This window comes from Pecten maximus, chromosome 3 (genome assembly GCF_902652985.1).
Source record: "Pecten maximus chromosome 3, xPecMax1.1, whole genome shotgun sequence".
Taxonomy (NCBI): Eukaryota; Metazoa; Mollusca; class Bivalvia; order Pectinida; family Pectinidae; genus Pecten; species Pecten maximus.
Window position 1 is genome coordinate 42,615,260 of NC_047017.1, and position 27,853 is coordinate 42,643,112.

Consider the following 27,853-nt stretch of genomic DNA (forward strand, 5'->3'; position numbering starts at 1 on the left):
GATTGTACGTCAGTAATTACGACTACACGTGAGGTATTTGGACTGTACGTCAGTAACTACGACTACACGTGAGATATTTGGACTGTACGTCAGTAATCACGACTTCACGTGAGATATTTGGACTGTACGTCAGTAATTACGACTACACGTGAGGTATTTGGATTGTACGTCAGTAACTACGACTACACGTGAGATATTTGGACTGTACGTCAGTAATCACGACTTCACGTGAGGTATTTGGACTGTACGTCAGTAACTACGACTACACGTGAGATATTTGGACTGTACGTCAGTAATCACGACTTCACGTGAGATATTTGGACTGTACGTCAGTAATTACGACTACACGTGAGATATTTGGACTGTACGTCAGTAATCACGACTTCACGTGAGATATTTGGACTGTACGTCAGTAATTACGACTACACGTGAGGTATTTGGATTGTACGTCAATAATTACGACTACACGTGAGATATTTGGACTGAACGTCAGTAATCACGACTTCACGTGAGATATTTGGACTGCACGTCAGTAATCACGACTTCACGTGAGATAATTGGACTGTACGTCAGTAATTACGACTACACGTGGGATATTTGGATTGTACGTCAATAATTACGACTACTCGTGAGATATTTGGACTGTACGTCAGTAACTACGACTTCACGTGAGATATTTGGACTGTACGTCAGTAATCCCGACTTCACGTGAGATAATTGGACTGTACGTCAATAATTACGACTACACGTGAGATATTTGGACTGAACGTCAGTAATCACGACTTCACGTGAGATATTTGGACTGCACGTCAGTAATCACGACTTCACGTGAGATAATTGGACTGTACGTCAGTAATTACGACTACACGTGGGATATTTGGATTGTACGTCAATAATTACGACTACTCGTGAGATATTTGGACTGTACGTCAGTAACTACGACTTCACGTGAGATATTTGGACTGTACGTCAGTAATCCCGACTTCACGTGAGATAATTGGACTGTACGTCAAGTAATTACGACTTCACGTGAGATATTTGGACTGTACGTCAGTAATTACGAGTAAACGTGAGATATTTGGACTGTACGTCAGTGATTACGACTACATGTACACGTGGGATATTTGGACTGTACGTCAGTGATAACGACTACATGTACACGTGGGATATTTGGACTGTACGTCAATAATTACGACTACACGTGGGATATTTGGACTGTACGTCAATAATTACGACTACACGTGAGATAATTGGACTGTACGTCAGTAATTACGACTACACGTGAGGTATTTGGACTGTACATCAGTAATTACGACTACACGTGAGATATTTGGACTGTACGTCAGTAAATACGATTACAAATGAGATATTTTGACTGTACGTCAGTAACTACGAGTACAAATGAGATATTTGGACTGTTCGTCAGTAACTTCGACTACACGTTAGACCGTTTAAGTACGAATTTACTTTGTCATGGTAAATTATTTGTTATAATAAATGAGGAAGCAGAGGTTCATTTTACATTTTAATATGAAAAATATTGATAACATGACTATTTTATAAATATTAATGAGTTCTAATACTTGATACCAACTAAACAACAGACAACAAATGAGTTGGCACACATGTTCACATCACACACACTTGAGGACATTGGACACTGTTAATTGACTATACACACATACGTCATGTATCCGTGATTTACGTGTAACTCTTTACGAGTCCACCGATATGATGACATCCAACACAATATCTTATAGAATCATCCGACAACACACAGTACCAGTTACAGTGAGAACACGCGTCTGACATCACTATGGTAACTTATAACTATGACAACACCATGCTCATGATTATTTCAGTGGCCGACAAAATAGTTAATCAGTTTCTATTCTTTTTCGGAGTATCTTAAGAATACCCTTGAATCAAACTGGCATAATTAGAAATATCATACGGAAATATACATAGATAATCATATATATCTTATAGTTCAATGGTCAGAACATTTTTGTTCTCTGTTGAGTATGACATGAAAATAATCTTTAGCAAGGTGATCAAGTTGTGATGAGCTTTGTCATGAAGATAATAAACCATACGCCATTAACATTCTAAAATACCTTCTAAACAGGTCTGAATGTTTGTTGTGTTGTTCCGACGTCTACCAAGGGTGACCAGCCTTTGGTAACTACCATATAAAATCACACACGTGGAGCTGCCATTTTTGTGTCAGTGACAAATCCTGATTTCAAAACAAAAACTTTGTAAAAGAAGCTAGTGCCTCAGGTCAACAGATGCCATTGTTAGTACAAACGTGTGTGATCAAAAACAGACTGAATCAGTCTGTGCAGATCTCGACTTCCAGTAAACAGATCTATCCAGAACGAGGGAACAGTAAATGGTAGCATTTTTTGCTCATGCGCCATGATGACGTCACCTCGTCGGACTGGAGCACCATTTCAGGAAACAAAGTATAACTCTCGCAAGAACGACATGCGGCAAATTACTGTCAGTTCTGGAAAGCTACAACATGTCTCCGATTCTGAAGCATGAGATTGCCTCAATGTTTGGTGGGATTCAATTGTCAACTGATCATGTTCACTTCGAGCATTTCATTTTTGGACAAACTGAAGAATGGACCTTGACTAACTCCATCAGGTGGTCTCGTTCATCGCGCAGGCGTCGTACTTCATCTTTAAGCCTTTCTTGCTTTTCCTCCAACTTCTCGGTTTCCTGTGAACATACACAACATGCATGGCTATTAATGTCTCCTTTGATCCAAAATATAGTTTTGATTTTTGATTATTTCAAGAGAGAAAATATTGAAGATTATGACTTTTAAGGTAATGGAATATAAAGACTAATTACCTCTTCAAGGCAATCCGCAACCTTCCTCTTCTTGCTTCTGCATTTCTGTGCAGCCAACTTGTTTTTCTCTCGTCGCTCTATCCTCTTTTTCTCTTCCTCCTCAGTTAACTGTCAATATAAGGCAGTCCGTTAGTTACAATCGACTCAGTGAGACTGAACAATTTAAACAGACCTTAGTTTTCGTGTAAATGTATTAAACTTTATTGCAGTTAATTGAATATGTTAAAAGATTATCATGCAAATACTTTGTGATATTTTGGGAAGATAACATGTTTTCTCTTCCTAAACCATTACCTGGGTCAGGATGTTATCTCCCCTTTCCTGTAAAACTATCTAGGCGAGGTTATTCATCTCCCTTTTCTGTACTATTATCTGGGTCAGGTTATTTATCCCCCTTTCCTGTACTATTATCTGGGTCAGGTTATTCATCTCCCTTTTCTGTACTATTATCTGGGTCAGGTTATTCATCTCCCTTTCCTGTACTATTATCTGGGTCAGGTTATTTATCTCCCTTTCCTGTACTATTATCTGGGTCAGGTTATTTATCCCCCTTTCCTGTACTATTATCTGGGTCAGGTTATTTATCTCCCTTTTCTGTACTATTATCTGGGTCAGGTTATTTATCCCCCTTTCCTGTACTATTATCTGGGTCAGGTTATTCATCTCCCTTTTCTGTACTATTATCTGGGTCAGGTTATTCATCTCCCTTTCCTGTACTATTATCTGGGTCAGGTTATTTATCTCCCTTTCCTGTACTATTATCTGGGTCAGGTTATTTATCCCCCTTTCCTGTACTATTATCTGGGTCAGGTTATTTATCTCCCTTTCCTGTACTATTATCTGGGTCAGGTTATTTATCTCCCTTTCCTGTACTATTATCTGGGTCAGGTTATTTATCTCCCTTTCCTGTACTATTATCTGGGTCAGGTTATTTATCTCCTTTCCTGTACTATTATCTGGGTCAGGTTATTTATCTCCCTTTCCTGTACTATTATCTGGGTCAGGTTATTTATCTTCCTTTCCTGTACTATTATCTGGGTCAGGTTATCTATCTAACCTTTCCTGTACTATTATCTAGGCCAGGTTATTTATCTCCCTTTCCTGTACTATTATCTGGGTCAGGTTATTTATCTCCCCTTTCCTGTACTATTATCTGGGTCAGGTTATTTATCTTTCTTTCCTGTACTATTATCTTGGTTATGTTATTTATCCCCCTTTCCTGTACTATTATCTGGGCCAGGTTATTTATCCCCCTTTCCTGTACTATTATCTGGGTCAGGTTATTTATCCCCCTTTCCTTTACTATTATCTGGGTCAGGTTATTTATCTCCCTTTCCTGTACTATTATCTGGGTCAGGTAATTTATCTCCCTTTCCTGTACTATTATCTGGGTCAGGTAATTTATCTCTCTTTCCTGTACTATTATCTGGGTCAGGTTATTTATCCCCCTTTCCTGTACTATTATCTGGGTCAGGTTATCTATCTAACCTTTCCTGTACTATTATCTGGGTCAGGTTATTTATCTCCCTTTCCTGTACTATTATCTGGGTCAGGTTATTTATCTCCCTTTCCTGTACTATTATCTGGGTCATTTATTTATCCCCCTTTCCTGTACTATTATCTAGGCCAGGTTATTTATCTCCCTTTCCTGTACTATTATCTGGGTCAGGTTATTTATCTCCCCTTTCCTGTACTATTATCTGGGTCAGGTTATTTATCTCCCTTTCCTGTACTATTATCTAGGTCAGGTTATTTATCTCCCTTTCCTGTACTATTATCTGGGTCAGGTTATCTATCTAACCTTTCCTGTACTATTATCTAGGCCAGGTTATTTATCTCCCTTTCCTGTACTATTATCTGGGTCAGGTTATCTATCTAACCTTTCCTGTACTATTATCTGGGTCATGTTATTTATCTCCCCTTTCCTGTACTATTATTTGGGTCAGGTTATTTATCTAACCTTTCCTGTACTTTTATCTAGGCCAGGTTATTTATCTCCCTTTCCTGTACTATTATCTGGGTCAGGTTATCTATCTAACCTTTCCTGTACTATTATCTGGGTCAGGTTATTTATCTCCCCTTTCCTGTACTATTATCTGGGTCAGGTTATTTATCTCCCCTTTCCTGTACTATTATCTAGGCCAGGTTATTTATCGCCCTTTCCTGTACTATTATCTGGGTCATGCTATTTATCTTCCCGTTCCTGTTCTTTTATCTAGGCCAGGTTATTTATCTCCCTTTCCTGTACTATTATCTGGGTCAGGTTATTTATCTCCCTTTCCTGTACTATTATCTAGGTCAGGTTATTTATCCCCCTTTCCTGTACTATTATCTAGGTCAGGTTATTTATCTTCCTTTCCTGTACTATTATCTGGGTCAGGTTATTTATCCCCCTTTCCTGTACTATTATCTAGGCCAGGTTATTTATCTCCCTTTCCTGTACTATTATCTGGGTCAGGTTATTTATCTCCCCTTTCCTGTACTATTATCTAGGCCAGGTTATTTATCTCCCTTTCCTGTACTATTATCTGGGTCAGGTTATTTATCCCCCTTTCCTGTACTATTATCTAGGCCAGGTTATTTATCTCCCTTTCCTGTACTATTATCTGGGTCAGGTTATTTATCCCCCTTTCCTGTACTATTATCTAGGCCAGGTTATTTATCTCCCTTTCCTGTACTATTATCTAGGTCAGGTTATTTATCCCCCTTCCCTGTACTATTATCTAGGTCAGGTTATTTATCTTCCTTTCCTGTACTTTTATCTGGGTCAGGTTATTTATCCCCCTTTCCTGTACTATTATCTAGGCCAGGTTATTTATCTCCCTTTCCTGTACTATTATCTGGGTCAGGTTATTTATCCCCCTTTCCTGTACTATTATCTAGGCCAGGTTATTTATCTCCCTTTCCTGTACTATTATCTGGGTCAGGTTATTTATCCCCCTTTCCTGTACTATTATCTAGGCCAGGTTATTTATCTCCCTTTCCTGTACTATTATCTAGGTCAGGTTATTTATCCCCCTTTCCTGTACTATTATCTAGGTCAGGTTATTTATCTCCCTTTCCTGTACTTTTATCTGGGTCAGGTTATTTATCCCCCTTTCCTGTACTATTATCTAGGCCAGGTTATTTATCTCCCTTTCCTGTACTATTATCTGGGTCAGGTTATTTATCCCCCTTTCCTGTACTATTATCTAGGCCAGGTTATTTATCTCCCTTTCCTGTACTATTATCTAGGTCAGGTTATTTATCCCCCTTTCCTGTACTATTATCTAGGTCAGGTTATTTATCTTCCTTTCCTGTACTTTTATCTGGGTCAGGTTATTTATCCCCCTTTCCTGTACTATTATCTAGGCCAGGTTATTTATCTCCCTTTCCTGTACTATTATCTGGGTCAGGTTATTTATCCCCCTTTCCTGTACTATTATCTAGGCCAGGTTATTTATCTCCCTTTCCTGTACTATTATCTAGGTCAGGTTATTTATCTAACCTTTCCTGTACTATTATCTAGGCCAGGTTATTTATCTCCCTTTCCTGTACTATTATCTGGGTCAGGTTATTTATCCCCCTTTCCTGTACTATTATCTAGGCCAGGTTATTTATCTCCCTTTCCTGTACTATTATCTAGGTCAGGTTATTTATCCCCCTTTCCTGTACTATTATCTAGGTCAGGTTATTTATCTCCCTTTCCTGTACTTTTATCTGGGTCAGGTTATTTATCCCCCTTTCCTGTACTATTATCTAGGTCAGGTTATTTATCTCCCTTTCCTGTACTATTATCTAGGTCAGGTTATTTATCTTCCTTTCCTGTACTTTTATCTGGGTCAGGTTATTTATCCCCCTTTCCTGTACTATTATCTAGGTCAGGTTATTTATCCCCCTTTCCTGTACTATTATCTGGGTCAGGTTATTTATCTTCCTTTCCTGTACTATTATCTGGGTCAGGTTATTTATCCCCCTTTCCTGTACTATTATCTAGGCCAGGTTATTTATCTCCCTTTCCTGTACTATTATCTAGGCCAGGTTATTTATCTCCCTTTCCTTTACTATTATCTAGGCCAGGTTATTTATCTCCCTTTCCTGTACTATTATCTAGGCCAGGTTATTTATCTCCACTTCCTGTACTATTATCTAGGTCAGGTTATTTATCTCCCTTTCCTGTACTATTATCTAGGCCAGGTTATTTATCTCCCTTTCCTGTACTATTACCTGGGTCATGCTATTTATTTTCCCGTTCCTGTTCTTTTATCTGGATAAGATTATTTACCTGTTCTGGTTCCGGTTCAACAAACAGTTCTGTAAGTTCTTCCTTCCCCTCTACCTGTCTGCGTTTCCGGATCCGGTTCTTTATCTCAGCCTTCACAAGTGGAGACACCACTTCATCCCCTTCCGTTTCCTCTTCATATTCATTTAACTCCGATATTTGATCTAGCGGGGACATATTGTCTTCGGTACCAGAGGTACTTGCTATCAGTTTCAGGAGTTCGATCGAGGTTTCTGAAGGGTCAAATGTAAATTGGAGCTGTTCGACCTCTATTTCGGCGGAAGGTTCCGGTATTTCCTGGATATCTGATAAAAATAGGGCATTTAAAATTTTACTACTAGTATTGTTTTATCACGTTATTACAGTCAAACAAATTACTGAAGTGTAAATAGAAGTCGGCACGCGGCGTGTAAGTTTTACTTACCTTGGCAGAGAGCGACATTCAGCGGGTCTACGATATTGTCGTCAAGGAAATCCATGGTAGGGTCCATTGGTCTATAAGCAGAAAATCCAATGACGTCACCTTCGGGGGTAAGAAATTCACTCAAATCGGAGCCGGATCCAATCAACATATCCAATATATCGTTCTGTGTTTGCTTGACCATTTCCGACTCTGAAACAAAACACGGACGTTACTGAAGGCTGCATGTGATTAATGATTATGCAGGCATTATGGAAGATGGTCATTGGTTGGCTAGATGGTAGTGCAATATAGATAAGGAATTATCACAGGTGTTGGTGTTATGGGGAAGATGTCACCGATCGGATACGGATTCATATCATGTTTTCGATGAATGGCTAATTGCATGGGATATAGAAGGCTGTCAATGCCAGTCTAGATGGCAGAGGTTTAGGATTGTTAATATAGTAGTCCATGTTAGGGCTTTCATTGACAGGCTAGATGACAGAGGTTTAGGATTGCAATGACAGAAAGCAGCTTATAATCGCTTAACTAGTAAACCAGGTTAAGAAAATAGTGTTGTTTAAGCATAAACAACCGTACATTATTATAGAAGTCTATAAAAATGGTGAACCTTACATTTTAATATGATTTTAAAAAATGGGTTTAATTCTACATTACAATTATGGTTAATTTTATTATCCGTCTACAATAGAAGATATTAACACAACGGAGAATTAAATAGACCACGGCCGTGTTTACCTGGAAAGGTGTATATTGTAAGGAATGTATGTATATACATGTGTACATGTACTTATATGTCAGATATACCCTATCAGAAATACGAAACAATCTTAGTTTTTATCAAATTTAATATTCACGGATATATACAGTGTATATATATTATTTAGAAAGACAAATTGCGCCAACATCCGAAATCGGTGAATCGTAGAGTTTCAGTCACGAGAGTATACCGGCCACTCCTTCTAATCCCATTCCAATGTAAATTGCCTCGTAAGCGTTTATCAATGAATTACGAACGTCGGTGAAACGTTTGAAAAACAATTGACAAGCATGTACTCTAACATACTAACCATAGCACAACATACCACAGACATATTATTACTGGAATACGTATTTTCAGTGTTCGTTCATCAACGAAACACGACATGCATTCTTTTTATTTTTTCTTTGCATCGAAAACACAATGAAGCAACAGTACAACTAAAAATAAACAGCACTTTTTTTTTTTTTTTTTTTTAACAATAAAGATACAGGTACCCGTAAGATAAATATTATTTGTCTCCATAGTTGCAGGGTGTGAAGATACGCTACTACATAATTATCGCGCGCGTCAATATAATCAATATCGAGATAACCATTGTTACTAACGTTACCGGCCAAACGACATATAAATAATACATCGTCTCAATAAACTGGAACATGGAGTAAAATAACCACATACCCGTCCTAAGCTGCCAGGCCACCGACAAATCTCTTACACATATTTGTTTACAAACAAATCTACAGTATAAACATGGTAGTATATCTCGGTGACAACACAATTTACGTGAAGCAATTTCAAAAATATCTCTTACCTCAAAATGCTGTGCAGAAGATTACGTGTTTTTGATGTGTAAACGTTAATTCCTTCATACATGTGATAGTTACAAGCCGGTTGTGAAATAGTTAACACTGTTTATAATAGATCGACGTTGTTGCTTGCTAAGCCTGTCATGGAAATGCGGACAACATACCGCTGGCTGGGTTTAAATACTTCGGATCGAATATCTATTTTTAGATGACGAAACACTCATGTGACTACATTGACGTCACGAAATAGGGCAGGCAAGATGGCCGTCCTCATTTACATACAAATGCCGGTATGCTATTGTGCAGTATACCTCGCCACACGAGCTTTAAACACACTGTCATCGAGTAATTTGTCAGAGTACAAAACCAGAATTATCCATAAAATCAAACAGCTGAGGCCAGAGACAGAAGGTTTTGTCATTTATTTAGTGTTGTAAAGAGTTTCTCGTGATTCAGCATGTATTACATGTAAATAAACATAAGGCCACGTGGCCGGCTCGTCAGTTTGAACAGCGTGGACTAGACAGGTATTGGGGCTATAGTTTGTGACTCATAAGCACATGAAGCCTCTACACACTAATACTGTAGTAAAATGGGGTGATCAGACCGTCCATTCATGGTTCAACACTAATTAGGAACTCGTTTCCAAGGTTTCGCATATATAGCAGGAGAGACAAATCAGTTTGGAAACATGCTGCTTAAAAAAAAAAACAAAAAAAAAACGCAATGTTCTATCTGCATTTGAGTCTTTATTCAAACAATTTAATTTTCAAAAATAGTTTAAACGGAAATACCAGACAGGTATTGTACAGTAGTTTAAGAATTGTATATAGACTTACGTACAGCTTAGAGGCTGCGATACGACAGGTAAGACTGTTTTTATTTTTTAACATAAGCTTTCTAATCAATCTTTATTTAATTAAGTTACAAATTAAATAACCCGTTAAACTCTGAGAAACGAAAACCTGTTTTGCTCTTTAAAACTATTTGATTATGTCGCTGTTCACATATATGATACATCGGCAACATACCTCGCAAGGGTCAGTATCTCTGACTTGTGAGTAATTTTGGTTTTATTATACACTTAAAACGATGACCACCTTACAGTTATTTTGAATAAGTCACCTATTTCATCAGACTGTTCACAGTATACACACAGGAAGATATAACAACAAAGCTTTACTTCAATTCTAACTGGGGCGCGTTGTGCAATGTCTGTAATCACTCGCCGTGTGTATAGTATAGTATACACATTTGAGTAATGTTTTAAAAATAGAATGTTGGGGTTTTCCATCGTTTGACAACGTGTAGCTACTAGATCACGTGATAGTCATTTACTGGTGAGTGTCCCGCGGAAGCTAAGAATATAGATGATACGGGCTGAAATCTGTTGTTTACATATTGTACTATAAAATGTATTCATGTACACACAGCAAGCCATTAGTCCAGATGGACAGTCAATATTACAAGAATTAACTAATGATAATCGTGTCACGGTCAAACCATTATTTTATTTATCATTTCAATCAATTAGAGTTCGCTAGCTTTTATCTGTCTTTCCCTTAATTGTTGTCAGTGCGTTTGCTTTGTCGCAATTTCAACTTACACATAAATTAATCAATTTGTCATGATCTATAAAATTTGACAAATTTCCAGATTATTCCTTGTTTGTACACGACGCAATGTACGTTTCCATGCAGTTACAGAGGTCAAAGTTCATAAACAAATCCTACCGTAATTCCACACGAACTTTAATATATATGCAAAATATTTGTGACGATAAGGTACATATAACTTCTAAGATCTTATATTGTACGTCCGTGGTCCATCCGTCCGTTATTAAACCAATCCTTGTTACTACTGTTCTTCAGAAGCACTGGGAGGATATTTCTCTAATTGATATCTCCTTCCTTTGTCCAATCAATTTTGAGACTGACTTGGAAAAACTTATGCTCGACATGCAGTAAGCAATCTTGACTTTTGACTGTTGATTTGTTATCGCTATTTCTTTAGAAGTAACCTACTTTACAGTATTTATGGGGCTTGATGTGCTTGTCCTTGTCAGCTCCTTATTATACAAAAATAGGCGACGGACGACCGATTGACGTCAGTTATCCGTTCTTAGTTAGATGCTGTTGATTATTATTTATCAGAAAGTTCTTGTTGGCTTTTTATCAGGTGACATGTGTAGGTTTTATTGCTGTCGAATGATTTAGAGGGAAAGAGGAAAGAGGAAAGAGGAGAGAAAGTAGAGGAAAGTTCATACATGTACACCCAATCTTATTAGATATCTTGTTTAATCCCACGAGTGTTACAGTACATCCTTTTAAATTTGATACACTGTAGGTTTGTGTTAAAAATACCATAAATACCATGGATACAGTTACAGCATCTAAACAGTGTATCTATTTCGCATACACATGCCAAAAGATTTAAATGTCTATAAACTTTGAATCATTCAATGTGGGCCCAGTTGTAGCCAACCTATCGAAAAATTGCAAATATGACGTCATAAAAACGACGTCAACACGGAAACCACTGCATTTACATATCCTATAAATGCCATAAAATGATCTGAATTTTATAGTTGTAGTGTCATAGAGTAGTAAACGAGTTGTTTCTTCTGTTCTGTATCATTTCACACATCCAGGGTAAGGGAAAGAAAAGTCATCCCTGTGATAATACAAGGGTAATGGGAAGAAAGGTCATCCCTGTGATAATACGAGGGTAAGGGAAAGAAAAGTCACCCCTTTGATAATACGAGGGGCAAATATCAACATGGTGTTAGGCATATGAAATAATATTAACCTACATACCATAGAAAACATGTACATTTGGAATTCATCCAAATAGTATTATTTACATGTTTAACGGTGCGATTAGAGTCACGCGTGGTTGATCTCGAGTTATATCGGTCTCCATACTAAATCTTAACCAATCGCAATACTTCATCCGATCAATAATCGATAATTGTTGGAACCAATGTTCTGTGACTACCCAGCATGAGTCATTCATTGTTAGAACGCCATGTGACTGTCGAACAATACACGAGTCATTGCCTAATTTTGACGGTGACAGAACATTAACATGTTAAACTTTCTGTTAGTCAATGTATCCTCCTTTAGATTTGTTTTATTTCTGTCGTACCGTTACGAACGTAGTTATATTCAAGAATTTGCGTTAAGCTCCGATTCAAATCTTTACAATAAAGGTCGCTGTGACCTATATTTTGTACTACCGCGACTTAAAATTGTTTTGTTATGCGTTGTGTTTAGATTCCCAGACGTATACGATTGTAGAGTATTTAATTCACGCCTGGGGTTAAAATGAACATTGTTGACTATTATCGTGAACGTATTCATTATCATCATCATGCGAAAAGACTAATGTAAGAAACGGGTTAAAATTCTTCATAATTCATCGCTTAGTTAAAGCCTCTCTATGATTTGGTAAAATTGCTATATATCCCTCACCCCCATACCTTATACCTCTTGTTTTTTTTTTATACCGATACAGTTTAACCCAAAAATATTTGTAAAATACGAGCTTTATTGCTGCGTCCTGTTATATAAATGTACATGACCTGGGATGTTACTTAGCAAATAATTTGTTATTGATGATATTCTGGTTTCGTGTCCGAATAAGTGAGTTTCTGACAAATCTTCGTTTTTCTTAATATCTTATTACATTAGTCAACCTGACACCTGTCAATCTCGTCTATATTCTTCCAGAATGGCAACGGATTACCTTTATCTGTTTCAGAATACCGTGACAATGCCAAAAACCTGTAAAACTGTCGTCTGCACCATAGAACTTAAGGTGGGTTCGGTAACAAATTCCGCCCACATCTCGAGTCGCTTGGCAACTGAAAGCGTTCCCGGTAAAAAGTTCCGTCCACGTGCACCTTTCGTCTGATTGGCTCACGAAAACATGCGGGTGTGTTTTAGTTCAACAGGGGTGTTTTAGTTACCAGACTAACACGTCGAGGGATATAATCGTTTTAACCAGTTACGGTGTATATCAATACTGACGTCATAATCAGCAATGATAGCCAAAACATAGCTGTCCATACTGATGTTGCAACTTACACTGATTACTTGGATACGGTTGACAATTCTGATATACGGCTGGCAATATTGACGTCAAAACTAACAATGATAACTTAGATATAGCTTGTAATACTGACGTCACAACTAGCACAGATCACTAGGATACGGCTGGTTATACTGACGTCACAACTGGCACAGGTCACTAGGATACGGCTGTTGGTACTGACGTTACCAGCCGTATCGTGGTGATATGTGCCAGTTGTGACGTCAGTATTGACAGCCGTATCCTAGTGAACGCCGCTTATTGTGACGTCAGTATTAACAGTCGTATCCTGGTGAACACCGCTAATTGTGACGTCAGTATAATCAGCCGTATCCTAGTGATCTGTGCCAGTTGTGACGTCAGTATTAGTATTACCAGCCATATCGTACGTAGTGACTACAATACGGCCGATGATACTGACGTCATAACTAGCACCCCTAAGTTGTACGTTGAATTGCTGAGGGTATTAACCCTCCTCATTTGTATATATAGTTTCATTCCTCCTCTAGCACCTTCCGACAATTGATCGACGTTGATTGGAGTGCGCGGCCTACACAACTCTTCCCAAATATTAATGTTCTATCGGGGAGAGGAGATGATCAATATAAAGTTTGACGAGGGTACTTAACATACACGGACGAAATTTCCAAAGACGACAAATTGGCTCCCTATCTTTTAATTACACTATTATTACATTCTACAACATATTTTTATTTTGCGTAAACTGAACAATTTCTTATCACTTTTGTTCTCCTTGCAGTATAAATTCATTCGCTCACAAAACTGATTTTCGTCGATAACTGTCATAATGTCCGTTTGTTGTGTATTATAAGGTGTTTGTTATTGTCTATTTCGAAATCTACAGTTTTAGATAAGGAGTGGTAGTCATAAGCTTCAGAGTGATTTCCCCCAATACAGGTACATATCAAACGTGACCTTGACTGACTGGAAAACAGTAGTAAACGTTTACAGGTGTGTCCGTCCAGATTTGTCATACCTGTGTAGTTTTATCAATGGACACGAGTACGACTGACACAGTGATGATGTGATCTAAACAAAACGTGAATCACACACACTGTTACCGTCACCTGGCCGTATTTATGTCACACCTGAGCTGATTATCAATCTACATTGAGTCATACCTGTGTCTGATTAAGGATAATACATCACCGTGCAATGATAAAGGGAAGTTTGAAAAGTAATCAAAAGTTAACCGGATAACTTTATATCTACATGTATGTATCACACCTGTCACTATAAATGAGAGATGAACTTCGAAATAGAAAAAATGATGGACAACCGAGAGGAAAAAAATGTAGTCTTTTTCCCGCTAAACATAGACGTCAGAACGAGGACATAAACATTCTATTTTAAGATGTTGTTAATTGAGTTAAGCTCTGAGGATCTGACGGTAGCCGGGGTCAGACTGGACTAAACTCATTCACAATAAATGTGTTGAGTCGCTTTTCTTGATTTAAGCGACTAAAAAGTAAGAAATATTATCAGACGCGCCGGTAATAGATAGGCGGAATTTTACGGAATTTTCGGAGTTATACCATAAAGTTTTGTTCATGAAATCATTATGAACGTCAGTATTCGTTGACGTAAATAGCAATCGCCATCACAATCTGATAAAGATACAGAACATTTTTTTTATGCGCTAAAACCTCCATTATACAGTGTGTAATAATGATCTGTGTTTTAATCATATGGTCACCATCATAACACGGTATGGACGGTTCTGTACCATCCTCTTGCATTGCCTTCGCTACGAAACACGAGCGCCACCTAGCAGGGAGAAATGATAACTACATGTATGTATACTATCATAAGTTTTTTATTTATCATTTTAATTGGTGTAATTGAAATCATCTTTACTCTGCTTAAATTTAATCATCTTAAGTTAGTCTTTCACTTAACATTAGAGATGAATGGAAGAAAGTCCAGTATTTTCTGGAAGACTGCATATCACAGCACAGTCGAACCCAACATATCACAGCACAGTCGAACCCACCAACGGTTTCATTTACACAAACGAACTTTAGTCTCGTTTACTGTCGGTCCTCATTGAAAGTTCGCTTGTTTTTCGGTGGTTTTATTTCATTTATGACAATGACAATAGCAATTTTTTTATTCTCAAAAACATATAAAGTGTAGAGAATTACATGAATACAAAATTGTACAGGGTGCATGATATAATAGTTTAGTTTATTTCCGAATGTAGCACAACATATAGGAATTGCATAATACATAAACGTACATTATAATTCATTTGAACAAGATGGCGGAGAACACAACCGATATAATTATAATTCATACCATTACACACATGTATATAACACACTCTCTAAAGCAAGCAAAATAATGAAACTTGACAAATACTGTCTAACGCAAAATTCAGTTATTGAGTAGAGATATTCTTTTGGACGAAGCATGCATTAGATATTTACTGAAATTTCTTAAAAGTTTGAACATTTTTACGTGCATACAATTCAGTTAACTTGAATACAGAAGGGCGGCGATAAAAATACGGCTTGAAGTACAAACTTCTTAACTCTGAATAACTGGACATAATAATAATAAATATAATACATGGATATATTTGTGAGTAAGAGATTATATCAAATAGTGTTGAGTCGTATACTTATTTGCATAATTAATTTCACAAGTGATTTCAATTTATTATCAACTACTAAATTAAAAAGGGTGTTAAACTTGAATGTACTGGGTCTTTCATAATAGTATCTAGATGTATATTTTTTCCTGTTTAAAGTTTTTTGTAGATCGCTACAATAAAATATATAATGGAAGTCGTCTCCTATTTCGTTCAGGTTACAAAGACTACAGATTCTTTTTTCTCTGGGGATGTATGCTTCTTGATTATCTTAAAATTTTCGACGGGTTTGATATGTTGAGAGCGCAATGACTCACCAAGCCACGATGAGTAATACGATTTACCTACAAGTGTTATGATATAAATGTTTACAATTATGATTAGGTTTATTATCTCACTGTCTGGTATAGTCGTACAACATAAGTACAGATTATGGGTGATACGCACAGGTCACGGACGATATGTCCACTTAGGACGTACCAGTCACGGACGATATGTCCACTCGGTACGTACTAGTTACGGACGATATATCTCCTCGGTACGTACTAGTTACGGACGATATGTCCACTCGGTACGTACTAGTTACGGACGATATGTCCACTCGGTACGTACTAGTTACGGACGATATGTCTCCTCGGTACGTACTAGTCACGACGATATGTCCACTGGGTACGTACTAGTTACGGACGATATGTCCACTTACTACGCACTAGTTACGGACGATATGTCCACTGGGTACGTACTAGTTACGGACGATATGTCCACTCAGTACGTACTAGTTACGAACGATATGTCCTCTCAGTACGTACTAGTTACGGACGATATGTCCACTGGGTACGTACCAGTTACGGACGATATGTCCACTCAGTACGTACTAGTTACGGACGATATGTTCACTCGGTACGTACTAGTTATGGACGATATGTCCACTCAGTACGTACCAGTTACAGACGATATGTCCACTCGGTACGTACTAGTTACGGACGACATGTCCACTCGGTACGTACTAGTTACGGACGATATGTCCACTGGGTACGTACTAGTTACGGACGATATGTCCACTTACTACGTATTAGTTACGGACGATATGTACACTCGGTACGTACTAGTTACGGACGATATGTCTCCTCGGTACGTACTAGTTACGGACGATATGTCCACTTAGTACGTACTAGTTACGGACGATATGTCCACTCAGTACGTACTAGTTACGGACGATATGTCCACTCGGTACGTACTAGTTACGGACGATATGTCCACTCCGTACGTATACTAGTTACGGACGATATGTCCACTCGGTACGTACTAGTTACGGACGATATGTCCACTCGGTACGTACTAGTTACGGACGATATGTCCACTCGATACGTACTAGTTACGGACGATATGTCCACTGGGTACGTACTAGTTACGGACGATATGTCCACTCGGTACGTACTAGTCACGGAAGATATGTCCACTCAGTACGTACTAGTCACGGACGATATGTCCACTGGGTACGTACTAGTTACGGACGATATGTCCACTGGGTACGTACTAGTTACGGACGATATGTCCACTGGGTACGTACTAGTTACGGACGATATGTCCACTGGGTACGAACTAGTTACGGACGATATGTCCACTGGGTACGTACTAGTTACGGACGATATGTCCACTCGGTACGTACTAGTCACGGAAGATATGTCCACTCAGTACGTACTAGTTACGGACGATATGTCCACTGGGTACGTACTAGTTACGGACGATATGTCCACTCGGTACGTACTAGTTACGGACGATATGTCCACTCAGTACGTACTAGTTACGGACGATATGTCCACTCAGTACGTACTAGTTACGGACGATATGTCCACTCGATACGTACTAGTCACGGACGATAGTGAAATCAGCATATCATATGTTTGAAAGAAGACGATTACTTTTAGAATGATAATATTTAATATTGCATGATTGCATAAGTTTATATGGTCTTATGATATAATTATAAGCTTAGTATCTCAGTCAATTTTGGCTGGGCAATATATATTTTATGTTATAATATGGATTCTGTATGACTTGTATGAACTAAATTTTGTAAATATATATTGTGCTACACTCTACGATGTACGGGCAGACTCTGCTCTCTCTTCTTGTAATACAGATATAATTTATGTTCAATTGTCGTTGATAGTCAAGTGTACAGAATGCTTGCTGAGATATTTTCTGTGATACCGTTTTCTGATTCTCTGATGTTTAAGTATACACTGGCTATTCCCTATTGTTTGTTATAACTCACCGCTCCATCTGTGGATCCAAATTGACTCACATTTTCTACTGCCCACACTAGTAGCAGATCACATAATCCACTTTTGTGATTGTTCTGTAGGACCTATTTACTTCATGTTTGTCGATATGATATAAAAACTGACTTTTGTTAAATGTAAAGTACGACAAAATTCACCTTTAGTGATCAACAGTAAATAGACGAAGGCCCCATTGAAGAGATATATTAGCTTTTACCAGATTGAGAACTAAAATCCGATATATCCATATCAAAGATGTAACAATTTAAGATAATACTGAATTGGCCCTTGTATGTTAACTGTACAATACACGTGGAGAGTTGGTAAATAATGACTTTGTATCGCTAGATAATGATACTCCATAGTAATTCAGTGAAATAATACTCCAAAACAACTCAGGACAACACTGTGAATATTTTGTTTTAATAAAATAATTTGAAACACGGACTTTAGCAAGTCTTTCTTAGATTACATAGGTATGTAGTACATAGATATTACCTGTACCGAGTTATTTATAGCAAGCCTGTCATTCATGACCAACCTAATTATAAAATATACACAAGTTTTGATATATTCTTCAAGCTGGCATGGCACCAAGCTTTGACCTTGACCGATAAATATTCACCGTAGAACCATCTCGAGTGTGTTAGTAATACAGACGTATATAGACTCCAGGGTGGCCTGTTCATATGCCTACGGAGCAATTCTACAGCCCGGGTATACACAACAGGACTGGGCAGGTATGGCGATGTATGTGGGACAGCCAAGCCTTATTCTTGTAGTTAGGAACTTTCCTATATCTCACATCTGTACACGTGACAATAAGTTAGATGTAAACAATAGATATATAGAAACATTGCCAAACACAATCACGTGTGAAAAAAGAAGAGGCCCAATGGGTCTATATCGCTCACCTGGCTCTACAGCAAATTTGAAGTTGATTAAGGTCATTTCTACAGATACTATGCTGATTACCACTTTATTCATATATCAGAGTAGGCTAGTTTTAGTCATGTCAATGAATTTTCTAGTCCTTCGTTCCAGCATGCTATTTGCATGATACCAGGTCTCGGAGTATCTTGGCTATCGAGAAATCATTGTTTAAAGATGAACAGTGTTACCTTGAATGTCAAGTTTATTCATTTGAACAAACTTGGTAGATCTTCACCCCAGCATCAAGCCCCTGGGTCTCTTTGTTGTTGAGAACAAATCGTTTGAAGATTTTAGCCTATTTGACCCATGTGACCTTCAATGTAAGTCAGGTTTTTTTTTATCATTTGCCAACTTTGCTGCCCTTCATCCAAGCACGCGCTACAGGCCCAATATTAAGTCTCTGTGCCCCTTTTAATTGGTTATTGACAAGAAGTCGTTTAAATAATTTAGCCCATTTCACACCTGTGGTCTTAAATGTCAAGGTTATTTATTTGAACAAACTTGGTAGCCCTTCACCCAGCATGCTACAGACCGCCCCAATATGAGGTCTCTGTGCCGCATGTTATTGAGAAGTTGTTAAGAGGAAAACGTTGACGCGGGACGGACGGACGACGGACGCCGCACCACGGCATTGGATCACTTGCCCTTTGACGACAATATTACGGACGGACGACGGACGCCGCACCACGACATAGACTCATTTGCCCTTTGACGACAATATTAAGGGACGGACGACGGACGCCGGACCACGGCATAGGCTCACTTGCCCTTTGACGACAATATTAACTATCTGACGGAATGATACCACTACCAAGGCCGATAGGGAATGGTTGGTTGCGTTTTTTGACCGACCACTGCTGCATATCATACGACTGAAAAAAGGAGTGGAAGTATTTTCTGATATTAGATATTATCTTGATCATGCCATAACTCAGTCCAGGGGGTCCAGTCACAGATACACGAGTGAGAGGGGCGCTAAGGATACACTTATATCAATTACAGTTCCCCACCGTATCTGAAGGTAAGTGCCAAGAATACATAGATGCTTGATTTGTAATAAACATGTTTGTTCGGTCAAAAATCAAAACATATAGGTCAGTGTGAATATATGAAAAAGGTCAGCAAATTTTTTCTTTGATGTAGGTCAAAGGTTAAAATGTAGGTCATATTGACCTTATTCTGACACATAACGCGCCCTTGCACCTAGGTGAACCCATTCCCCAAGTATCTAGTTTACACTGTCAACTAGTGTAGGAGATAGAGCCTGAACAAGATAGTGAGCGAGAGGCCGACCGCACATAACGCAAAACTACAGCATGGGATAGAGATGTAACACAAGGAATGGGAGGTACATGGGATAGAGATGTAACACAAGGAATGGGAGGTACATGGGATAGAGATGTAACACAAGGAATGGGAGGTACATGGGATAGAGATGTAACACACGGGATGGGAGGTACATGGGATAGAGATGTAACACAAGGGATGGGAGGTACATGGGATAGAGATGTAACACAAGGGATGGGAGGTACATGGGATAGAGATGTAACACAGGGAATGGGAGGTACATGGATAGAGATGTAACACACGGGATGGGAGGTACATGGGATAGAGATGTAATACAAGGGATGGGAGGTACATGGGATAGAGATGTAACACACGGGATAGGATGTACATGGGATAGAGATGTAACACAGGGCCCATATTTTCCCCCAATTCGGTACGTACCAGTCACGGACGATATGTCTCCTCGGTACGTACTAGTTACGGACGATATGTCCACTGGGTACGTACTAGTTACGGACGATATGTCCACTCGGTACGTACTAGTTACGGACGATATGTCCACTCGGTACAATTACGGACGATATGTCTCCTCGGTACATGTGTACGTACTAGTTACGGACGATATGTCCACTCGGTACGTACTAGTTACGGACGATATGTCCATTCGGTACGTACTAGTTACAGACGATATGTCCACCTACTACGTAATAGTTACGGACGATATGTCCACTCGGTACGTACCAGTTACGGACGATATGTCCATTTAGTACGTACAAGTTACGGACGATATGTCCACTCGATACGTACTAGTTACGGACGATATGTCCACTCGATACGTACTAGTTACGGACGATATGTCCACTCGATACGTACCAGTCACGGACGATAGTGAAATCAGCATATCATATGTTTGAAAGAAGACGATTACTTTTAGAATGATTATATTTAATATTGCATGATTGCATAAGTTTATATGGTCTTATGATATAATTATTAGCTTAGTATCTCAGTCAATTTGGCTGGGCAATATATATCGTTTTTATGTTTTAATATGGATTTTGTATGACTTGTATGAACTAAATTTTGTAAATATATATTGTGCAATACTCTACGATGTACGGGCAGACTCTGCTCTCTTGTAATACAGATATAATTTATGTTCAATTGTCGTTGATAGTCAAGTGTACAAAATGCTTGCCGAGATATTTTCTGTGATATCGTTTTCTGATTCTCTGATGTTTAAGTATACGCTGGAGTTGTTTGTTATAACTCACCGCTCCATCTGTGGATCCAAATTGACTCACATTTTCTACTGCCCACACTAGTAGCAGATCACAATATCCACTTTTGTGATTGTTCTGTAGGACCTATTTACTTCATGTTTGTCGATTTGATATAAAAACTGACTTTTGTTAAATGTAGAGTACGACAAAATTCACCTTTAGTGATCAACAGTAAATAGACGAAGGCCCCATTTAAGAATTATATTAGCTTTTACCAGATTGAGAACTAAAATCCGATATATCCATATCAAAGATGTAACAATTTAAGATAATACTGAATTGGCCCTTGTATGTTAACTGTACAATACACGTGGAGAGTTGGTAAAATAATGACTTTGTATCGCTAGATAATGATACTCCATAGTAATTCAGTGAAATAATACTCCAAAACAACTCAGGACAACACTGTGAATATTTTGTTTTAATAAAATAATTTGAAACACGGACTTTAGCAAGTCTTTCTTAGATTACATAGGTATGCAGTACATAGATATTACCTGTACCGAGTTATTTATAGCAAGCCTGTCATTCATTACCTACCTAATTATAAAATATACACAAGTTTTGATATATTCTTCAAGCTGGCATGGCACCAAGCTTTGACCTTGACCGATAAATATTCACCGTAGAACCATCTCGAGTGTGTTAGTAATACAGACGTATATAGACTCCAGGGTGGCCTGTTCACATGCTTACGGAGCAATTCTACAGCCCGGGTATACACAACAGGACTGGGCAGGTATGGCGATATATGTGGGACAGCCAAGCCTTATTCTTGTAGTTAGGAACTTTCCTATATCTCACATCTGTACACGTGACAATAAGTTAGATGTAAACAATAGATATATAGAAACATTGCCAAACACAATCACGTGTGAAAAAAGAAGAGGCCCAATGGGTCTATATCGCTCACCTGGCTCTACAGCAAATTTGAAGTTGATTAAGGTCATTTCTACAGATACTATGCTGATTACCACTTTATTCATATATCAGAGTAGGCTAGTTTTAGTCCATCTTCGCTAGCCAAGGCTTCTGATTACGTTACACTACACGAACCCTTGGCGGATATAGGCGTCAGTTCTGGCCCTCTAGCGGAGATTCAAAATTACCACTCTTTACGCATGAAATTTTCGACCAATCAAAACGAGCGTTACCGATTTACTTCATCTGAGATGTTTACAAACACACATGGAGGCTTGTGTCATTTTGATGAGATATGTGATCAATGACTTAAATAAATTGATCAAACACTGCGAATGTTTCCCTAAAGATAGTTCGTCTCTGTATATAGGTAAAATGCCATGACATAGTCGACATTGTAGCTCTGTACTGGGTGCCGCAATTTTTGTTTACTGCGAAACCAAGCCTGAACGTAAAACGCGATTTGATTGGGTGCCCTGGGATTCCAGGGCGCGACGGTTTGAACACGACTATATCCGCCAAGTTCGTGTAGTGTAACGTAATCAGAAGCCTTGGCTAGCGAAGATGGTTTTAGTCATGTCAATGAATTTTGTAGTCCTTCGTTCCAGCATGCTACTGGCATGATACCAGGTCTCGGAGTATCTTGGCTATCGAGAAATCATTGTTTAAAGATGAACAATGTTACCTTGAATGTCAAGTTTATTCATTTGAACAAACTTGGTAGATCTTCACCCCAGCATCAAGCCCCTGGGTCTCTTTGTTGTTGAGAACAAATCGTTTGAAGATTTTAGCCTATTTGACCCATGTGACCTTCAATGTAAGTCGGGTTTTTTTTTTATCATTTGCCAACTTTGCTGCCCTTCATCCAAGCACGCTACAGGCCCAATATTAAGTCTCTGTGCCCCCTTTAATTGGTTATTGACAAGAAGTCGTTTAAATAATTTAGCCCATTTCACACCTGTGGTCTTAAATGTCAAGGTTATTTATTTGAACAAACTTGGTAGCCCTTCACCCCAGCATGCTACAGACCGCCCCAATATGAGGTCTCTGTGCCGCATGTTATTGAGAAGTTGTTAAGAGGAAAACGTTGACGTGGGACGGACGGACGACGGACGCTGCACCACGGCATTGGATCACTTGCCCTTTGACGACAATATTACGGACGGACGACGGACGCCGCACCACGACATAGACTCATTTGCCCTTTGACGACAATATTAAGGGACGGACGACGGACGCCGCACCACGGCATAGGCTCACTTGCCCTTTGACGACAATATTAACTATCTGACGGAATGATACCACTACCAAGGCCGATAGGGAATGGTTGGTTGCGTTTTTTGACCAACCACTGCTGCATATCATACGACTGAAAAAAGGAGTGGAAGTATTTTCTGATATTAGATATTATCTTGATCATGCCATAACTCAGTCCAGGGGGTCCAGTCACAGATACACGAGTGAGGGGGGCGCTAAGGATACACTTATATCAATTACAGTTCCCCACCGTATCTGAAGGTAAGTGCCAAGAATGCATAGAGGCTTGATTTGTAATAAACATGCTTGTTCGGTCAAAAATCAAAACATATAGGTCAGTGTGAATATATGAAAAAGGTCGGCAAATGTACACGGTACGGGGGTGTAATACACGGTACGGGGGTGTAATACACGGTACGGGGGTGTAATACACGGTACGGGGGTGTAATACACGGTACGGGGGTGTAATACACGGTACGGGGGTGTAATACACGGTACGGGGGTGTAATACACGGTATGGGGTGTAATACACGGTACGGGGTGTAATACACGGTACGGGGGTGTAATACACGGTACGGGGTGTAATACACGGTATGGGGGTGTAATACACGGTATGGGGGTGTAATACACGGTACGGGGGTGTAATACACGGTACGGGGGTGTAATACACGGTACGGGGGTGTAATACACGGTATGGGGGTGTAATACACGGTACGGGGGTGTAATACACGGTACGGGGGTGTAATACACGGTACGGGGGTGTAATACACGATGTGGGGTGTAATACACGGTAAGGGGGTGTAATACACGGTATGGGGGTGTAATACACGGTATGGGGTGTAATACACGGTATGGGGTGTAATACACGGTATGGGGTGTAATACACGGTAAGGGGGTGTAATACACGGTACCGGGGTGTAATACACGGTACGGGGGTGTAATACACGGTACGGGGGTGTAATACACGGTACGGGGGTGTAATACACGGTACGGGGGTGTAATACACGGTACGGGGGTGTAATACACGGTAAGGGGGTGTAATACACGGTACGGGGGTGTAATACACGGTATGGGGGTGTAATACACGGTACGGGGGTGTAATACACGGTATGGGGGTGTAATACACAGTATGGGGTGTAATACACGGTATGGGGGTGTAATACACGGTATGGGGGTGTAATACACGGTATGGGGTGTAATACACGGTACGGGGTGTAATACATGGTAAGGGGGTGTAATACACGGTAAGGGGTGTAATACACGGTATGGGGGTGTAATAGACGGTATGGGGTGTAATACACGGTATGGGGTGTAATACACGGTACGGGGGTGTAATACACGGTACGGGGTGTAATACATGGTAAGGGGTGTAATACACGGTAAGGGGTGTAATACACGGTATGGGGGTGTAATAGACGGTATGGGGTGTAATACACGGTATGGGGTGTAATACACGGTATGGGGATGTAATACACGGTATGGGGTGTAATACACGGTATGGGGTGTAATACACGGTATGGGGTGTAATACACGGTATGGGGATGTAATACACGGTATGGGGGTGTAATACAAGTATGGGGTGTAATACACGGCAAGGGAGTGTAATACACGGTATGGGGGTGTAATACACGGTATGGGGGTGTAATACACGGTATGGGGTGTAATACACGGTATGGGGATGTAATACACGGTAGGGGGTGTAATACACGGTACGGGGGTGTAATACATGGTAAGGGGGTGTAATACACGGTATGGGGATGTAATACACGGTAGGGGGTGTAATACACGGTATGGGGATGTAATACACGGTAAGGGAGTGTAATACACGGTATGGGGGTGTAATACACGGTATGGGGTGTAATACACGGTATGGGGTGTAATACACGGTATGGGGGTGTAATACACGGTATGGGGGTGTAATACACGGTATGGGGTGTAATACACGGTATGGGGTGTAATACACGGTAAGGGGGTGTAATACACGGTATGGGGGTGTAATACACGGTATGGGGGTGTAATACACGGTATGGGGGTGTAATACACGGTATGGGGTGTAATACATGGTATGGGGTGTAATACACGGTATGGGGGTGTAATAAACGGTATGGGGTGTAATACACGGTAAGGGGGTGTAATACACGGTAAGGGGTTGTAATACACGGTATGGGGTGTAATACACGGTATGGGGTGTAATACACGGTATGGGGTGTAATACACGGTATGGGGGTGTACTTCACGGTATGGGGGTGTAATACACGGTACCGGGTGTAATACACGGTACCGGGTGTAATACACGGTAAGGGGGTGTAATACACGGTATGGGGTGTAATACACGGTATGGGGGTGTAATACACGGTATGGGGGTGTAATACACGGTACCGGGTGTAATACACGGTATGGGGATGTAATACACGGTAAGGGGGTGTAATACACGGTATGGGGTGAACACACGGTATGGGGGTGTAACACACTGTATGGGGTGTAACTATTGGGGTGTAATACACGGAATGGGGGTGTAACTCACTGTATTGGATGTAACTATTGGGGAGCAATACACGGAATGGGGGTGTAACACACGGTATGGGGGTGTAACACACTGTATCGGGGTGTAACACACTGTATGGGGTGTAACTATTGGGGTGTAATACACGGAATGGGGTTGTAACACACGGTATGGGGGTGTAATACACGGTATAAGGTATAACACACGGTATGGGGTGTAACTATTGGGGTGTAATACACGGAATGGGGTTGTAACACACGGTATGGGGGTGTAATACACGGTATAAGGTATAACACACGGTATGGGGTGTAACTATTGGGGTGTAATACACGGAATGGGGTTGTAACACACGGTATGGAAGTGTTACATAAGAGATGGGATCAACACACGAGATCGGGTGTAAAACACTGGCTGAGGGTAGCATGCTGACTGATTACTGTTTCAGGAGCCTAGTGGTATTTGGAAACATACAGGTAAGTCATTGTGTAGTGTCGTGTATACGTGAATGTTTATACCGGGCCACATTGTCACACTCTATATCGCCCAGTCACACGTACAGTGTATTACAAACAATTTCACCTACTAACTGTTTATAATAATTACAGCGCATCAGCTTCACACTTCTAAGGGTACACATAGCTTAGTTATAAATAGCAGGACTTTGTCACGATTTAAAAGTATCCCTATTGACTGGTGCATAACAGGCACGTAGCATTCAGCTAGCGTACACAGGGGCTTGACACATTCTAAATTTCACGGCCGTGTGTATGTCCCGACCACTTATGCGCTAATGTGTGACATTGACCTTGGAAATACATGTCCGTCACACCGCCGTATTGATCAGTATTCAGCTGAAGACAGACCGTAGGAAGACAAACATATCGCCTTTGTACCAGGAATAACTTCTATAGTACATCACAGTAACTATTTACTTTTTTATCGGAGTTGCACACTTTATAGTTGACGCTATGACCTTGAGGGCGTTGTCAAACCTTGACCTTTTCATAGAGGATCCTACGTTTATGTCAAACAAAGTGCAACCCTAACAAAATCCAGTATGCTCACGAGTTTAATATGATATTAATACCGTAAATATTCAGTGATGACCGATAATCGATTGTAAAACAATGTACTTAAATACACATGCTGCTATAAACATTACTCCATCATCAGTCATAGTACCGTGATGTATTGATAAAATACTATCAACAGTACATAATTACGTCAAGATCCACCCTCTCCTACATGACAGGACGTACCGTCACCCTATAGTATCAATACAATGTAACCTGTCTTGTTGGCTCATCTACTCTCTAGCGGTTTATAAATCCTTCGTTGCCTCCTTTTGGGTCGAAATTCATTACTAAAGAAAAATTTAATTTAATTGTACAATGTACTTAATACTATAAAATGTAGCCTACCTGTCATCTCTGCTGCGTCACCTCCCGATCACCCGGCCCTCCACGTTAAAATAAAACCATATGATGAACTTATGATGCAGCAGGGGCGCTTGGATTTATTCTTGGAAATCCCTCTATAGAAACCTGTTTGGCCTTATT

General features: G+C 39.7%; 1 protein-coding gene and 2 long non-coding RNA genes across 4 annotated transcripts in view; 2 read left to right on the forward strand and 1 right to left on the reverse strand.

The window, feature by feature from the left end:
- Nucleotides 1-1,515: 1,515 nt before the first annotated feature.
- LOC117324255 (basic leucine zipper (bZIP) transcription factor atfB-like) lies at nucleotides 1,516-27,740 on the reverse strand. 2 transcript variants are annotated; one of them, XM_033880029.1, is made up of 5 exons: nucleotides 27,716-27,740; nucleotides 7,551-7,739; nucleotides 7,130-7,431; nucleotides 2,866-2,973; nucleotides 1,516-2,730 (listed from the first exon to the last, which is right to left on the reverse strand). In XM_033880029.1, exons 1-5 carry the CDS (start codon nucleotides 27,720-27,722, stop codon nucleotides 2,596-2,598), a joined length of 741 nt encoding a protein of 246 aa, XP_033735920.1. In that variant the 5' UTR covers nucleotides 27,723-27,740; the 3' UTR covers nucleotides 1,516-2,595. The 2 variants fall into 2 exon arrangements, with proteins under 2 accessions (XP_033735920.1, XP_033735921.1); XM_033880030.1 differs by lacking the exon at nucleotides 27,716-27,740 and adding an exon at nucleotides 9,125-9,279.
- Nucleotides 4,232-4,618, forward strand: LOC117324258. Its single transcript, XR_004531947.1, has 3 exons — nucleotides 4,232-4,339; nucleotides 4,380-4,452; nucleotides 4,609-4,618. It is a non-coding gene; the product is annotated as an uncharacterized LOC117324258 (long non-coding RNA).
- The window catches only part of LOC117324257, a 60,350-nt gene continuing 42,402 nt past the window's right edge, over nucleotides 9,906-27,853 (forward strand). The window contains exon 1 of the long non-coding RNA XR_004531946.1: nucleotides 9,906-9,986. This is a non-coding gene — a long non-coding RNA (uncharacterized LOC117324257). The remainder of the gene's footprint in view (nucleotides 9,987-27,853) is intronic.